This window comes from Poecilia reticulata, linkage group LG7 (genome assembly GCF_000633615.1).
Source record: "Poecilia reticulata strain Guanapo linkage group LG7, Guppy_female_1.0+MT, whole genome shotgun sequence".
Lineage (NCBI taxonomy): Eukaryota > Metazoa > Chordata > Actinopteri > Cyprinodontiformes > Poeciliidae > Poecilia > Poecilia reticulata.
Genome location: NC_024337.1, coordinates 24,760,725 through 24,779,640, shown reverse-complemented (window position 1 = coordinate 24,779,640; position 18,916 = coordinate 24,760,725). Strand labels below are relative to the sequence as shown.

At 38.7% G+C, this 18,916-nt stretch overlaps 1 protein-coding gene across 3 annotated transcripts in view; it reads left to right on the top strand.

The window, feature by feature from the left end:
- The window catches only part of kcnd3 (potassium voltage-gated channel, Shal-related subfamily, member 3), a 117,823-nt gene that overhangs the window by 85,085 nt on the left and 13,822 nt on the right, over positions 1-18,916 (top strand). For all 3 annotated transcript variants that reach the window (XM_008413848.2, XM_017305825.1, XM_008413846.2), the window contains one exon: positions 9,356-9,524. In XM_008413848.2, coding sequence (XP_008412070.1) covers positions 9,356-9,524 — 169 coding nt within the window. The remainder of the gene's footprint in view (positions 1-9,355; positions 9,525-18,916) is intronic.

The window sequence follows — 18,916 nt, the reverse complement described above, 5'->3', positions numbered from 1 at the left end:
TCATCATAATACATTAATTGACATTTAGATTCTATAGGCTTTAAAAAGCTGCCTCATGTACTTCAACAAAAGCATTGTGGCTCTCTTTTTAGTTGTTTTATTTATTTATTTTTTCTGTTTAAAATCCACAATTGAAGTAGATCTCAAAAAATGTGGATATCATAAAAAAGTTTGTTATTTGTATCCCTTATTTCAGAAAGGAAGCCTCATATATGATATAGAACAATTATACATAGCGGGACGTAAGCTATTATTTCTTGTAATAGTGATGATCATGGCTTACAGAAAATAAAAACCTACAATTCTCGGAAAATTATAATTTTATAAATATTAAGCTAATTAAATAAAACAACTGAATGGTCTCTCCAGATTCAGAGAACATTCTGAGTCTCTAAATGGTCTTTGAGTCTGGGTCAGTAGGACAAGTCAGCAGTCACGAGGAAGACTGCTGACTTGACAGATGTCCAGCGTCCAGTCATCAACACCATTCACAGAGAGAGGAAACTACAGAAGGCCTTTGCTAGAGAAGCTGGTTGTTCACAGAGTGCTGTAACCAAGTATATTCATTGAAAGTTGAGTGGAAGAAAAAAAAAAGTGTAGTAAGAAATGGTGCAAGAGGAGCAAGGAAAGCTGCAGGATTGAGAGGACAGGGAAGCAAAATCCAGACATAAATTTGGAGGAGCCTCACAAGGAATGGGCTGAGGTTTGAGTCAGAACATTTGGATCCAGTACGCGCTGATGAAGCTTACACACCTGGGCCGAGGAGAACCTGAAGTGGACTGTTGTTGATGGTGGCAAGCTGCTGGATTTTATCCATGGCTTCACTGGGAGAGTCTGACCAAAGTGAGGCTACCAGGAAATCCAACAATTACGGGAGGATCTAGAAAGTTTAGAAATTATTATTTTCAGAGCTTATCTAGTATCACAGTCATATCTCTCCAGCCCCAAATTTTGCGATATTGATACTCGTCTCACCCACTCAAAACTAAAAGAAACAGTTGTTGAAATCTGATCATAACCTGGGGATCTGTATTTTTTCAGTGGCAGTCAAGTTAGAATGTAGCCCAAAGTGTGCGTCTGTGTGCGTGTGTGTATGTGCATTAAAAAAAGATGGTGGCGATTCCTCAGTGTGATTCAGAGTGAGATTGGTTGTGAAGTGAGTGATGATAATGACCTTTCGTCCGCCTGCAGTGCAGGGTGAGAGTAATTCCCTTTACTTTATCAATTTATCTGTGTTTCTTTCCCCATTCCCTTCTCATCACTTGATAAATGTAAATGAGGAAATAACCTATATGCCTTTCTTTTAGTGAGTTCTGAAAAGCTGAAACTGGAAATTGGATTTTACACCAAGTTTCTGGTTTGACATAGTGATAAACCTGGTATGAGCCACTGTACAGGAGCTGTGGCCTTGGATGACCCTAGATGTCAGGATTCAGCCGCAAGCCTCATTGTATTTTGCAACACAATGGTTCATTTCTGCTTTGTGATAATCTCACTTGTGCCAGTGACCCACCCGTTAGTACATTAGTACATTGAATCCGATAGATTTCTGCAGGTTTTTTTTCTTCTTGTGGATAAAACAGGTGGCACCAGGAACTGACTGAGTGACTGACAGGCAATAAATGCAACAGAGAAGTTATCAGAGGACCCCGGGCAGCTGGCAAGGGACAGTTATCTATCATTTTCACAGGGCACGTTCTAGATTTCAGCTTGTTGGCATGGTTTCACAGTACCCAGGTTGCCATTGTGCAGTTTTTCAAAACAAGGTCACCGCTGCAATTAACATGCTATTCAGAGAGCTGCCATTCACACAAGGGCTGCAGCTTCCATTGAATCCAAGGTTGGCGTTTTTATGTGATCTATTCAGAAAGTCACTATTTGTCCAGCTGGAAGTCGTGATGTGTCTCTTTGTGTAGAGCATTCTCGAACTAGATTCAGTATTTTGGAAATGCACTTAATTTTCTAACAAGTAAAATTCTTATAAGATTATTTGTATTTCACTTTAAAACTCTCTCAAAGCAGAGGCGAGTAATACTGTAAAATTTTTGTATTTCCTCTTTAAAATGTCCTTGAAGGCTGGTTTATAACAAACATTGATGCGGGCTGGATTTCAGTATTTCAAGTCATTTTCCTCTCAGTATATTCTCGCACAGTGAATTTTCTTTCTCTGTGCCCGTCTGTCTCGGTACCTGTTGTTCCTCCCCCTGCTTATTTCTTGCTTTCCTGTGGTGACATTTGTGGAGGTGATTATAGATGTTTGGCCCATCCGTGAAGAGCTGTATGTTATCTGAGTTACTTCCATTTGACTGGCTGTCCATGAAATGTCAGACAGGACTACAGATGGATGGATGGTTAAGGGTTAGAGGCCTACAGAGGAGAGTCTTTCTGTCTGGTTAACTCAATGCAGCCAAGCCACACAAGCTCATGACACGTTTCCTACCAAATAAAAAAAAATAAAAAAAGAGCTCCACCATCACTGTAAATCTCCAAGGTATACATGGAGCTATTTATGGTCAGGCTTTTCCACAAACAACTTACTTTCAAAAATGTTCTTAAGCAATATAGTGGTAATGAATAATTTAACAGAAGTCATACATACAACTAGCTGTTACTTGGCTTTGAAGTAGCAGAACCTGAAATGGGCATACAGTAAATCCCTGGTATTCACTGGGGTTAGTGGCCACAGCAGCCAGAGAAGAGCTAAATCCACAAATGTTTGAGACTGCCTCTAAAATGCCTCCTTTAATAATTAAAAACATCCACCAACTATATCTTAATATCAATTAATACGCACAGTGGAAACTGTCTTAGCACTACCCCAGAAGATAATAGTCTTCTTAATCTGCTCTTTTGTGGGTACAGCCTATCAGCATGAAGGAAAATGATTAGTGCTCCTGGATTAGCTGCTTTTCAAACACCAGCCAATAAGTTAAGTAACATTGTGTTCAGGTATTTCAGCTTTCCAAGCTGCATTTTCTTTTGAACGTGTTCGATAGTCAGAAAATGATTTGGAGTCACGTCCCACAGAAAAATTAGGTGAATCTGTGAATGCCTAATTGTAACTAGGCGGGGTGAACTGGATGTGGTTTGATGAGACTAGATGATCCTTTGCATTTGTTAAATTAAGTACCAACTCTACCAGTCCACCCATTTAATGTTACTGATTTTCTGACTTTAGCTGCAGCTGCACCTCTAAAAATCAGAAAATCAACATTTATGTATTTCAGTTACTTCATTTGATACATTCACAGGGATATACAGTGTTTCAAGTTATTTTTTTTATGATTATGACTTGCAGCTGATAAAAACACAAAATTCAATTTATTAGAAAATTGGAAAACATGTAAGACCACATGTAGGACTCCTGATTGAACAGTTCAGCTAATTGACATCCTCCACAATGGAGGTAAGTCACAAAAGCCCATTGCTAAAAAATTCTGTTTTCTCAGAGTGCTGTATCCCAATTGTTGGAAAAAAAAAGTGATAGGAAAGAGCACACAAGCAAAAACTATAAGCCTGATCTTAAGATTATTGTGAAGCAGGGTCCATTATGAGTTTTGGGGCAATTCACAAGGCAGTGACTCCAGCTGGAGTCAGCGCCTTAAGAGCAACCGCACACAGACGTCTAGGTAGGACATCAGAAGTATCCTACTTAACTGAGGAGAAAATGGGCTGAGCTCTTGCTCAGTGATCAAATGTCCTTTCCTCAGACGAAAGTGAATTTTACATTTTCAGCAGAGAACATTTCGCAATCTTTGGAGGGCTATTTTATCTGCTGGTGTTGGTCTGTCAGGTACAAAGTCTACCTGGGAGCTTTAGGACACCTCGTGCTTTCTTCTGCTGGAAAACTTTATGGAGATGCTGACTTCGTTTTGTGTTAACATCTGTCCCTTTCAACGCTACCAAATGTACCAACCTGATTTAATGACTATGGCGTCACTGTGGGTGATTGGCAACCAAAGTTGCCTGACCTGAACGAAGGAAATTGGAACCCTGATGCAATAATGCAATCGAGCTGAAAGCTGCTGTTAAGCAACCTGGGCTTCCTTATTAACCTCCCAGGTGTGCTACAGGCCGATCACCTCAATGTCGCGCCGGATTGATGCAGTAATTCATGCAGAAGGTGCACGAACAGAAGTCATACATACAACTAAGTGCATACTAAGTGCATATCCTGTACAGTACATCAACATATTTTTCAGAATCTCAAAATTTCTGTAATAAAAATACATTCTGTTATTGGTCTCATATAACACAATTTTCGACCTGCAAATTCTTGACATGGATAACACTTTTTCAACAAGTAATATATGTGAATTTCATGTTAATTTAAGTTTAAAAATAACCGGAAATATTTAGCAATCTGCTAAACATTTTGTTTAACACAATAGTTACTGTCCGTGTTGCTGAAACTGCCTTGCATCTCATGCAAAAAAATCAAATGCAGGACTATCTTTTCTCCTGTGGATTTTTATTACTCTTGGGGGTTTTTTATGAACCTATTATTCATAGTGAGTGCTCTATACCTGAAGTTATCCTCACAAGGTAAAAACATACATGAAACATACAAGGAAATAAAACTCTAAGCTTCTGGGTGCAGCAGTGTTGTCATTCATAAAGAAAGGACTTGGCATTTGTCTGTATTCTAGTTAGATAACTCTTTCAGATGAGCAAAGCTCCAATTGCTGAGTAAATTTACAGCTGAGTGCAACTTGAGAATGTGTTGACATACATCAAGATGTTGCCTGTGTGTGGGCAGGCAGTGGAAACAAAGACTGTGGGTGTTTTGATCCATGTCAAATGCTGCCATTCTTATATTATTCTATAAAGCAGTTGTAAAAGCACAGCAATCCACTGAAAGGACTTCCAGCCTCACGTTTTAATTAGCCCCTTGCTCCATGAATTTTGTCTGATTTTATCTTTTAAATATTGCAGCAAGTAACTACCAACTAAGAAACTTTATCCATATTAATTAAGCATGCAACACTTAAAGTCGTGTCTTTATTCACATGATTTCAGTCGTGTGGTGGCTAAGCCACTGTAAGCGGGCTGCGGTAGAAACTCCTATCTGGAGAGACCTAAGGAGAATTAGAAAGGAATCAGGTGGGAGACATTTTGTAAAAAGTAATCCACCCGTTAACACTTCCCATGTCAATCAACCATCTCTCGTTCTCACTCTCTCATTTAAAGTCTCTTCTTAAAAAAATCCAGAAAAAAAACCTAAATCAATGTGACAATATGTATCTGCAGTACATGTGCAGAAAAGCTTCTGACTCACAAAGAGAAGCCGGCTCTGGTTGCGAAGCTGCATTTCGCCGCTGTTTGGTTTAATGAGTTCGTCTCATAGATTTAAAGCAGTACACAACAAATCATGTTACGTTCTGCGATAGGGCAGTGTTTGTCTGTTATCCTGAGCAGCCATAATCACACCGTATGTGTTTATGTTTAGACCATTCATCACACACACACACACACCTTCACAGCAGCACTCTGTTCCCAGCAGTTATCTCACCATCTATCTATATGAGACATTATAAATACACTTTGCCGAGACATGGCACTTCAAGTGATGGGATGTGACAACGCTGACCGAGCACTGACCTCGCCGCCTGACCTTAGTGTTTGTGTGCAGGATTTGCAGAAGCACGCTCTAGCTGTACGGAGGGTAAAAAAAAGATACTTGTGCGTGTTTGAAAGCAGACAGATGGAGAAATGATTTAAAAAAAAAAAAACTTCTGGCTGCTCTACATCTGCTGAGAAAATCTCCTTGCCCTCCCTCTGTTTATCCATCTTTTTCATCTCTGCCGAACATCAACTTTCTAACATCAGCAGCTGCATCTGCATTCAGAGCCGAGGAAATTACATTTAACTTATCAGACGCGGGCGGGCACACATATATGTGCAGCCTTACGCTACGTAGCGCCGGCTTTTTCTTCCTTCCACTGTACTCAAGCCCAGCTTTGTTTCTGTGCGGCTTACAATGACTCAGAGATGGTATCATCAGAGACAGACCAGCTTGACTAAATGGGAGCGGCAAATTGACTGTAGTATTAGCAGAGAGGGGCCTCCATCAGATCCTCTGATAGGATCCCATTAAAGAAATCTTGCAGATGAATATGATTAGCTTTTCATTCCCCCTAATGGAAACATCTTCTGAAAAGGGGAGAAGATAAAATGTGTAGTGATAGGACCTTTTTACCAGCGATGGGATTGGTATATCCTAATTTGGGTGGAAAGGCCATTAAAGACATTGGAAGGGGGAATAAATGTTCTCTGTAAATATGCTCTCAGTCATGGTTGTGGACCGAAGTGTCTCTCTCTCTCTCTCTCTGTGTGGGCAGGGCTTTTGCTTTGTTGTTGCAAAAAAACAAAACACCCTCCACTCAAACAGCCATATATTGGGCTTGTTTTTATGCTGGAAACTGTGACTAATGAGCATGAGGTTTCATCTCCCCTACCAAAATAAACCAAATGGGCTTTTGTGTGAGTGTATGTGTTTTTTTTTGTTTTTTTTAATTCATGCATGTATGTGTGGCTGTCCTGGGTTTTTACTTTCTCTAACAAACAGCAAGAGAAGTGCCTCATTAAATTATAAATCAGCACAACTTCTAAAGCAGATTATTGTTATGTTTCGGAGAGCATCTTTAGTGCTTTTTGCCAAGTCCTCGAACAATCAGCTTTTACACTGGGTGCTTTGTTTACCAGCTTAATCTTTTGTCATTTAGTTGCAAGTTTGAGAACTAAAAGAACTGACAGTACTTTTAAAGTATTGACATCTATATATATATATTAAACCTGGTTATTTTTAGGTTTTGTTGCAGAAGGTGTGATGCCTTTAAATGACTCACAGCTCCTTGTGCACAAGTTGGTGTATTAGCATGCAGCAGTAACCAGCTGATTTAGTAGATCTGGACTCTGCCAAGTCTTTAGACACCTATAATGGACCTAATGCATCCGGAGGCTGCAGCCAAATACCTCTCTGTACTTTGCTGGTCGTGTTTCTGTGAATATGTCTGTAAATGGTAATCATGTTGATAAGATTTATAAGAAAATGCTTGTGCACGAAAGAATTACATAAATTCACAAGAAGGCGGTAAGGCAAGTTCATTTTAATCTATTTTACATGCAACATAAAAGTGTTTTTTTTTTGTAAGTTACAGGGTGAAAACAATATTTAAAAAATATATGTTAGATCAATTACTACTGCTTGATCAAGTTTGGCTTTTACATTCAGCTAATTATATCAAACGAAAGGTGTTTTGCTAAAAAAAAAAATTGAACATTTGCATAGAGCTGCATCGTGATAAATCCACATTTTTCTCACTCTTTCTTTCATTCTGTCTCTGACCTTTAGCATATTAGGTTTTATGATCTGTGTGGGTATGTACTGTAGGGACAATCCATCCAACAGGCGTAATTAGACATGGGCCACATCAGATCCAATGCTGGTACTGAATTCTGATATTTATTGCAGTAATGATGTCAGTGATGACAAAAAGTCCAATTTCAGCAGGCCAGCAAATTTACTAGATCTCCTCAAAACCTCTCTCTGAACTGCTTGTGATCAGGAAGGAAACCCTGATGATCGCAGAGGATCCATCTGACCTCATGTATCGTTCATTCTAGCTGCTCCCATCGGACACAACATGTACGGTTCTTCTATCCAGGAAAAACAACTACAAGAAATTGTGCAATATCTGCTTTAAACTCCTTAATATGAGAGCTGCTTCCCTTTGAAAAGTTTACCAAAGTAGTGTTAATATTCTCTCTTTTATATGGGTTTTGTCATGCTGTTTTATGTACGTGTATTAAAGGATCTGTGTAATTATGTGAGAATGCTTGCTGATGAAGGTCACCTGTTGGGAGAGAAAATAAATGCTTTTCCATTCTGTCCTATTAAAACTAAAGGTGGTCCAACAAAATATGAGATTGTTACCTTTTTGTCCCCAAGCATTGCATATATGTGTGTCCATACTTAGATAATATAATGCAAACAATTTGATCTATATGAATTATTGATAAACATTCCTTTAATAAAATACATAAGTACTGTTTTCCTTCTTATACACGTGTGCAAAACTCTGTACTGTGTATAATTTCCTTGACAAACCCATAATCTCTGTGTGGCACACTGAGTTCGGTTTTGACAACGTGACGTCTACATCAGCTTACTGTAACCTCTGTGTTACAGGACTTGTCTGTCATGGACTCTGTGGCTCAGTGGAAAACGGTATCACTCGCTTTTCCCTGTTTCTGACACTCTGCGTTCACTTCTACCACAGATAATGTGAAAAGACACCATGGAGCCAGATTCATGTGCAACAAGCTGCTTCTGTCTTCCTCGCTTTGCCTCCGCAACTTTTACTTTCTGCTCGTCTCTAAAGCCAAAGTGTTTCAGTGACTCATTGTCTCGGTGGTTCAAGTGAAGAAAAACTAGCTTCTGAATGTGTCAACATGTGTTTAACATGTGTTTGCCGGAGGCTTTTTAATAGTGAAATCATCCCCAAAGCGATATAAAATGAAGTCATTTGTAGCGCTGCTTTTTTTTTCAACTGAATAACTACGTTACAGTTCACTGTAAAAGGAAACATTTGTCTTTTTGACATCAAGTCTTTACATATTTACTGCTCAGTTTGCAACTGAATGAATTTGTTTGTTTATTTGTAACTAACTTAAGTTTAGTCCAGTTCATTCAGTTGACCTTCTGCCTCTGAGAAAAACAAACAAAAAAAAGGTTTTAGTCATGAATAAAAAAATGAGCACAGTTAGAAATAAGTTTTGTTTTATTTTTCAACTTAACTGGTGCTAACTTAGTTTTTGGATGATTTCTCCTCTTTTGTCTTTTCCACTGTCGTGCCAGCACCCTGAGCATATCCCTTGGGGAAAAATTGTTAAGATATGTAATGTAATTGAGTTGTCTCTTTTTGAGCACGTGCAAAAAAAATTGCTTCTGACTTGCAAATATTTTAGAAATAATTGGAATAAATGTCTTTTGGGAAATGTGCCTGGCATTCACAGTGTCCTTGTCCTTCTCCTCTGTAAAGGTTAATAGTATCAGATCTCAGTGAGTGAGTCAGTTGACATAACTGTGTCATTCGGTGATGGAAAAGGTTTGGTTGCAGATGCCTTTTTTTTTTCCCCTGGAAATAGGGGAGATGCAGTCAACAGGTCGGCTTTTATTCTTGTGAGGATTGATGCATGCGGCACAAGCCGGTTGCAAAGATGAAAGTCAGATCTAAGGAGAGTGACTTTGCAGAAATATTTCAACGATTTATTTAGCGGGGTTAGCTACGCATGTCTCCATTGCAAGATTTTTGCTAAATTTATTTTTTGTCCTCTCCCCTGTGTCTCACAGATATGGCGACATGGTCCCAAAGACGATTGCAGGAAAGATCTTTGGCTCAATCTGCTCTCTGAGTGGGGTGTTGGTAATTGCCCTTCCTGTTCCTGTCATCGTGTCCAACTTTAGCCGCATCTATCACCAGAATCAGAGAGCAGACAAGCGGCGGGCGCAGAAGGTTCAGGTGAACACAGTTTTATTTCTCTTCAGATGGGCCTCAGAGGTTTGGACCTACAGTCTTCCAAACCAGTAGGGGGCACTGACAGCTTTATACATCAAACATACCTTACCTTAACCAACCCCTTATTGCACCTTGACATCAGTAACTGCCCTCTTTTTTCCTGGGACAGTTATAACAAGGATCTGTAAAAATCTTAAGTGTATTTTTCACTCTTTTTTTTCTGCCTCATCAGGAATGTTATATTGTTAGGTAACGTTTTTTCTTGAATTTTTTGCTGCCCACTAAAAAACACAAAAAATCAATAAAGCTTTTTCTCCAGCTGAACCCCAGTTGGGGGCACTAGTATGTCATTCTTCTGTTCTGCTTGAGGCATCACTTAGCCAGGTGTCTTGAACAACCAGAGGCAAACAAAAATTTGCTATTTATTATTAAAGCTGCAAAGAGCCTGAGCTAAAAACTTTTTTTTTTTCCTTCATGCAAATCAAGAGACGCAAAAGCGGTAAATAAAAGTGATGCAACATTTTATATGATATTCACAGTGAGTCACCATTTGGTTTTATGTCAAATAATGACTATCAAGTTGCTCTAGACAAAATTCTTTCAATATAAAAAGATGAAAAGAAAGTTTTCTTTTACATCTCCAGACACATGAATGTTTTTCTGCTTCTTCAGGACAGTTTATTCGTTTCCAGGCCAACTAAGAGACGTAATCCCTCAAGTTATCTCTTGGTCTGCCCCAAGGCGCTCATTAGATCCTCAAAATACCTCCGCTGCTATGTTTCAGCATGAAGAAGCTGCAGCTTTGCTTCCCGTCTTTCACTTTCTTTCATCGCTCCATACAAGGGAACCTCGGTTCAGCGTCTTGTACTTTCTCTCACTGCTTCTGTCCACACACTTCTCATGGCTGTGTCTTGAACATTAGATTGTCATGAAATTCGAAAGCCTCACGTTGGACCACACGGCTTCTCACTAAATCTGTGGGAGAAGGAAAATGGTGTCGCACTTATTTATTAAAGGATTATCTACATTTAAAATTCCATTTTCATCAAGTGGGAAAGATAAACATGTGCCAAAGGGATTTTCCACTGAGCGGTAATCCATAACCCATTTGTTACAAAGGGATTTATTAACATTATTGAAGTCTTTTGCTACACGTTCCAAAGCCAGACAAATGATCTCCAAATCACATCATGTAGGAATAAGAATCTGAAAATCATCGGGTTGCACAAACACTCAGTTCATTCTGCCTATGAATCAAGGCAGAATTTAATTTTGTGTGTATTTGGGCCATCAACATAAATAACACAGATATAAACAATGCGACTTATTAACTTTCAGCTGATTTAATTCTATAAAATTAAGCTACTTTTGCCCTACATACAGAAACGTCCAGTGTTTTGCTAATTTTGCTGCCTGTCAATTTAAACTTTTATTATTGTAAACATTCCTACCCCTTAATTAAACTCTAAACTCTTTACCAAAACTTAATTCGTTCAATTCAGTAATTCCCCCTCTTTGCATTATTTCCACATTTTGTTCAGCAATGTAATACAGTTGATTTTATACGTTGTACAAAAATAAAATTTTCTGTCTCTGTTTGACATTAAATCTAACCAGACCTTTCTGATTTTAGCTGTTATGATTACTAAATATTTTACTGCTAAAAAAATAAATAAAATAGAGTAATGAGATTAATGAGCCATCCACATGGAATTTTTGCATTTAAAGGAAAAAATTAGAAGCTTTCAAGCTTGAAAACATTGTAAATGGAGAATGACTCTAATATTATCACCAAATTAACTCAAAAAGTGGCTTGAGGACAATAAAGTTGATCAGAAAGCCCTGATTAGTCCCGTAGAAAATCTGTGGACACCTCTAAAAAAGCAAAGCTGACTCAGTTATACCGATTTTGTCAAGAAGAATTAGCCAAAGCTGCACCAAGGCTGTGGAAGATAACATCAGTTTAAATGCAGATCTACCCAATGCTACGCAACTTATCTAAACACTTGAATTCAACTGTAATTACAGACACATTTTTCACAAGATTGATCAACTTTCTTTTGAAAGAGTTTGGGATTTAATGATTCAGTCCCCCGCCTGGTATATGTCACTGCCTTTAAATCTTTTTTAAAAAAGTCACTTTTATTTGCTGCATCCAAACGCCAGACCGAGTGTAGTAGCATCAGCTGGCTCTCATACAAAACTGAGCTGGTAATCATAGTTTGAGAGCAAGCCTGACAGTTTTTGTTCGCCGTAGATGGATCGTGTGTTTGCTCAGAGCTGGCAGACGTGCACACGCAGACACATATTTTCAGAGTCCATCCCTCTCTCTCATCACTGCCATTCACGGCTCTTCAAAGCAAGGCCTTTTTTTTTTTTTTTTTTCCTCGCTCATCTCCTTCCTTCATCCATGCTCGTCCATCCGCCGCTGCAATTCTCCCAGATACGCACTTGCATTTCAGTCTCACCTTTCCTGTGATTAATGCCATCCATCTCTGGACATGTTCTCTGGTTGCCGTTTAAATCTGCAACTGTGACCTGACCGCTGCCCGAGTCTTAACTAAGTGTAACCTTGTCTGCCGAACAAGGCTCTTTTGTTACACAGCCAACTGCTCAAGAAGGAGGAAAAGGAGGATTGGGAAGTTGAGGGAATTATCTAGATGGAAAATGGGTCGAAATGAGATATGAAGAACTAGATGGAGGTAAAGGAGGGGAAAAGGAGTGGGACAAGAAAGGCCAGAGGGAAGGAGTGAGCAGAGGAGGCAGAGGGAGCAGAGACATGGGATAGAGCTGGAGGCGATGCGTGTCCTGATGTTGTGTTCTTTCCTGAAATAACTATCACCCAGATGAGGTGCTGGCTGGAAGGAAAGTTTATGTCTGTAGGCCTGTTTATGTGTGCATATGCATCTGTTGAGTGAAAATCCCCCATCTGCATTTGATGGAGGGCTGCATCTGTGCAGCAGTGGCAGCTCCGTGTTTGGACCCACCTCACTTTCCGTCAGGTTCAGTCTTGACCTTCTCCGTATCACCTTCCCGTGCGTGTTCGCTGAGCCGCAGTGTTGCGCAGTGTCCTAAAACACTGCCATGCCACCAAACACCCACACCTTCACCCGCCGCCAATGAGGCACTGTAGCAGGGTGCTGCGGATCTTATTAACCAGCACTAAATGACTCTCTTCAGGCACTCTGATGTCTCGTTGGTTTGCCCCGCGGTGAGGTCAGTGATTTGCTTCGAGCACCAGGACATCCAGTGGATTGCTTCCCTCCCTTTCATAACACCGTGACTGAAACACCTTCTCTCTGCTTTCATGATAATGTTGCACCTGGATGCTTTGATCTTCAAAACGGCGTACTGCGATGGCAATTGAAGGTCTAAGTGCCATGGATGATGGGAGATTTGCAAATGTGATATTTTAGATCGCTTAGATTTAATCTGTGCCATTTCCGACTTTAATTATCCAGCGTGATTAGGTGTTGCCACCATCCTCACAGTCCTGAGACCTGTTTGGTGGGCTCCAAACATATTGTTGCCCTCTAGTAAAAACAGGCTTTGAGAATTGATATTTCCAGCTGCTAAATATCTAAAGCTTTACTGTTTAAATCAGTGGTTTTCCACTTATCATTACTTAAAAAGTAATGATAAGTAACTTAACTTTTATTACATCTCTACTAAAATGTCCTACTTCTCTTAGCTTTGTTCCACATCTTGTTGGGGATATTTGAAAGATGTTATTGGCTTACCGTCTTACACCATAATCAGGCTCAAAACTGCTATAGATATTTTAATGATTTACAGAGAAGAAACAGATCTAACTACTCCAGGGCCCACAGAGAAATCGGTTCATCCTCTAGGAAATCTCAACAGGACAATTAATATCTCATCCTGTTCATAATAAATGAGAAGCGGCAAACCCTTTTTTTACACGAGTCCTGCTTCTTAGATGCTACATAACTTAAATATATATATATATTTTTTTTTTTTTTTACCTAATGTAGTGTTTTAGCTGCTAACCTCTGAATAAGACAGAGGCCTCATTGATGCATCGTCTACTTTTTCACTGCTAATGACAGCTGTGATTCTTAATGCCCCTCCAGACTCATGAATCACTCAGGCATGCCACAGTCTTCAACACCCCATTACTGCCTTCAGCAGAACACGTAGTGTTTTTAATGCTCAATAACCTAAATGACATACGACCTTCCCTGTCATTAAACTAACCATTTGCAAGTGCCACTAGTCATTTGCCATGGCAAAAACATCATTTTCTCCACAATTCTTGCCAACAAGTGGTTATGTTTCGCAGAAAATTCATTCCTCCCGAGGTCATTTCTTAGAATAAGGGTAGGTTCAACTGAGAGCTAAATCAGAAAGCAATTTTAGATTGCCTTTCACTTTATTGAAATGACGAAAGGAGAACAGATGGGACGGAAGGGAGGAGGAGTTATTGAGGGGAGGATGTGCAGCATTAGTCCCCAAGCATTTTCCAGCCTCCTCTTCATCTCTCTCCCATCCCTCTTTTTTTTTTTTTTGGCCTCCTCATCACACGAGTCCTACTACCTTCCTACCCGCCCCCCGCTCACATCAATCTTCATTCAGGTCTAATTGTTAGCTGTGAGCCGAGCTCCCCTTACAATTAACCATCCATCTGGGTGGCGGTGAAGAGACAGCCCCTGATCTATCTCACTGCACAGAGAGCAGCTTACATGAGGATGCCACCAGTTGCTGAATGTAGCAAGAGGGAAAACCCACCAGAGGCTCAACGCTGGATCCTGTAGTCTGTAGCACAACAAAATGTTTCCCCCTCCATGTTAATTGAAATATATTTACCGTATTTTCCACTCCGGATTATAAGTCGCTTTTACTTAGCCCATTTTATTGAAATATACTTTCAGTGTTTGGATCATTATTTCACTAAATCTAAAGAAAGAGAACGAGACAAAGAAAGAAAGAGAAAGTGCCTTTCTCTGTTTCTTGTTCTTTTCTCTAAATCACCTGTTTTTATTTTCGCCTTCGCTCAGAAGGCTGAAGTCAAAAGTTGAAATGACCTTTGTCTGAGAGTGTTTTGGCCTTCTAGACAATCAATACAGTTGTCTGCGTGTTGCAATAAGATAGACCAAAAAAAGGAGGCAGAGAAGCGTTGATGGGCTACTTTGTTGAGCGTGGGGTCAAGAGAAATGACAAAAAGAGAAAATAGGACCATTTTGCAGACGGAGGCGCACTTTCATCTACAAAGACGAGCCAAACCCTCGACCAGTGTTAGTCTAAAGCCGACCTGTCAACAGGCCAATAGTGTCGCCGGATACAATTTCCTTAAAATCAATTTTACCATTCTTCAGGGCTTCCCATCTGCCTCACCGATAGATTTTCGAAAGTCCCAACTTTTCTTTCTTGCTCCCCGAAGGTCTGATACTGTATTCCTCTTTTTCTTCCTTATATTTGTATTTTCACACTGAAGCTCACCTAAAGCGGTTCAGACTTATTTCCTTGTGGCAGAACTGTCATTCTGTATGAAAGCAACTCTTAAGATGAGTGGCAGCTGCCAAACAAAATAAGTCTTCTCACAGTTATTTATGTGTGGGTGTGGAGGTGCTCTTCCTCATCAGATGGTCTCTTCTGTCATTCGCAGGGTTCCGAGGAAGGCCTGAGGCAGAACCTAAACCCGTCTCAAAGCTTGATTGCTCTGCTTTTTATGCAGCCAGATCTTACACACAAACCAAATCACTGTCCTCCACTATATGCTATGATTTTCTTATATCTTTTCCTTTGGACCCAAAAAAAAATAAATAAATTGCATCTCATGAAACTTAAAACTGCTCTCAAAGATGTATGATATCGGTGTATACAGCTTTTTATTTATTTGTTTTAGAATATTTTAGATTAGTGTCCTTGGCTGGCAGCAAATAAAATAAAGTATTTGCTCTGGCGTGACTCTTTTAGATGTGAGCTTCAAAGAGTTATTGATCATTTAAAACAGAAAAATAAAAACAAACTTGGCGCTCACCGATTTGTTTATTTGCAGTTTTCGCATGGAAATGTTTGGGCAGATTCACTTGCTCATACTGGCATCACCACTATCATGATTTGTTGATATGTTGTAAAAGTTTATTTTCTTTAAAATCTTGCTTTTCCAATGCTGATCAATTTAAAGTTCAACAAGAGCCAAAATATGTTTACATTGAACCACACATCTGCTTGTGTTTGCTACGTTTTATTTTTCACTGCAGAGATCAAGTTTATTTTTAGTTCCTTATTTTCTATTGTAATCAGGTTTTTGAATGTGCATAAATAGAGTTGTTTTACCAAGCAAGCCTCTGCGTTGGATAAATTTAAATGAGATGTTAATGGTATTCATTCAGAATCCACTCTGAATGACTATGTTTATTTATTAGCATTTAAATTATAGCCAAGGTCAATATAATACCACTCTCAAAGAACAGTGTTTTGGGGACTTTAAAATCACAACATAAATATGATCATAAATATGAAAGTTGGAGCATTTGTTTTTTTTATCAGGGGAAAAAAATGTTTTCTGCACTGCTGATCTTAGAAAAAAAACAGACCATATAAATCTCCCTGTCTTCCAATAAATTATGCCAGCAGAGGATTTCATGAAATAAATTGTCTAAATTGTGTTTTAAATCTGATTTTTGCTTTTCCCTTATTCAGCATGTATAAACCTTGTAACATGGAACATTCTGGTTTCTCATGAAAAAACTAATAAACAAATCTGAAATCTGTGAATAAAGTGCAATGAAGGTAACACACACTTAAAATGTTTCCCCTTGTGTTAAATTGTTAAATGAAACTAACAGGATATTTTCCTGTTTTTACTTTATTTAGCAAACATATTAGTACAGTGCACATTCTTATTATCCAGATATTACAACTTTACCGAGATTATTTTCTAACTTCATTCAGTGTTTTTTTTTTTATTTTCAAAAACACTAAAAATAAAAGGTGAATCACTTAAAGTCCCAGAAACAGAAACATTTCTTGCATCTGCTCACCTCATTTGCATCTGTTTATATTTTAGTGGAATCTGATTCATGAATGGGAAACACAAAAGATAGAGAGATTAAGAAAAGGAACAATATTCAAAATGGACAGCTTTGTGAATTTACTCATTTTATTCATCAGCGTTATGTGCTGTAAAAGTACTTTGTAGTTTTAGGTTACTACGTTTCTTTCCAACTGCAGATGACTATTTTTTTTTCTGCAATAAGCCTCATATTGACCACGGGTCGTCATTCACTAACAATTAAGAGGTTACTAAAGAAAGTTTTCAGACGAATTAGTTTCAGGCCATAAAGCAATATTTAAACGTACCTGGCTCTTTTTGAAGGCTGGTGCTGTCCGTACTCTTCAACACTTCAGTTAACAACGTACCCTCCATCCGTGCTTATAGATCGTAGCACAAGGTTGTTTGCTTGGTCCCCAGCTGGTGGGCTGTTCGCCAGCTGGGGACCAATCAAATACAGAAACTTGATGTTGGCCTCCAGGCGAAAAAGAAGATCAGAATACCATTTCTAATTTTTTTTCTCCTAAATTAGTTATGTCCTTTATACTACAAAGAAAAAGATATTAACTATATTTCTACATTTTGATAGCAGTAATGACATTTTTTCCTTCTTCATACAGCACATCATCAAAAAATGTATAGTTAAAACCGTTTAATTTATTCAACTATTAGTTTGAGATTTACTGTTTCTCAATGTTCCTGCAGTCATGGATCCATTCATCTATTCATCCATCCATCAGCTGCCTTGAAACCTGAAACAGAGTAAAAATAAAAAAAACATTGTCATGGAGTTTTGCATACATACTTGAAAATGTTGCTGAAATAGAATCAGAACTTTTTTCTGTCCTGAAATTTTTCTGAAACTTTTCATTTTCAGAATTTTTGTGCAGTAACTCAATTTGTCAGAAAAATATATATCTAATATATTAACTACAATACAACTCAAAACACAACCTTAAATTAGACTGAAAAAAGGAAGAAAGCCAACAATAAAATGACATATAGCAACAAAAATAGGTGAGAATTTTCAGCTAATATGTCATATTAAAACATTAACAGGTTTTATTAGTATTAATATTAATTAATATTAATATTACTAGTACTAATACTAATCACTCATAACAGGATGACCTCTGAGTGAACACCTAGTAGTAGGTGGGGGTGTAATACCCTTAATAAATTGTCTGTTCCTCTACATGGCAGAGACTAGACATACAGTAAAGTCTAAAATTAATCGGTCATGCTGTTGGAACTGATATGGTTTGTTTTTTTTATTTGTTTTTTTATGATATATTGCTATTCAGAAGGGATACTTCTGAAAAATAGATGCCTACCAAAACCCTATTTTGTTTCAAAAAAGGTTTTCAGATGTTTTAGTTTGGGGGTATTTCATTGCCCGTATCAGAATTACCATGTTTCACTCTTCATAAATTAGCTTCTTGAATGTAGTGCTTCAGAGGGGAAGTCTGGAATTTCCTTGTGAAATGTATCAATCGTAACAGCGGTTTTAAGATGGACAAACTTTTGCATTAAAAAATATGAGGATGTGTTTGAAAACAATTCATAAACGTTAAAGACCAGCTCTTGTACTTTTCACAGTTTGCAAATGGTTTTACATTTCAAGCCTCAGTATGTTTCCATGTCTAAGCAGGGGCAAAGACGCCATCTGTGTGTTTATTTCTTCTCTCATGCAATTCGCACAAGACAAAGTTATTTTTGCCTATTAACCCTCCTTCTGATAATATCTGTATGAAGGTGTTCAATATAACCCTCCTTGCTCTTAACAATGCTTCAGCAAGAGTACATCCTCAGTTTTGCATGTTGTGGTCTGAGACGGGAGTGCCCTGGTCCCTGAGGTCCCGGGAATCAATCAGAACTGTGAAAGTGGATCTGCTCTGGCAGGACATGTTTTAAACGTCCCCTCTATTACCTCTGTGCTGCCTAGCAACTATTGCCACAGTCATAGGCTGCTGTTTGCATGGTGACCCCGGCTGAGACAATCCTATTGGCTGAGCAGGCAGGAAGGTTATTCCAAAGTCCTTTGGGAATGCTGTGCCAAAGTGGATGTTCATAGCGTGTGAGGGCACAGAGAGGAAAGAAACCTGTCAAGGACTGCAGGGCAGGATGAGATAATGATTCAGGAGAAGAAGAGATAAATAATTTCAAGAAAGGTGCTATAGGTGCTTGTGTTTATATATTGTTTGACTTCCATTATCTTGTTTTTAATAGAAGTTGTGTGAGGATATAATCTTTGATTGCCATTTACTGCCATGACATCTTGCATCTTTTGCGCATTTATAAATGTTACAGTCCACAATCTGCATGAGTACTCCAATGATTTTCAAAGGTTTTCTATTGCTGAAATAATCCTATTTGA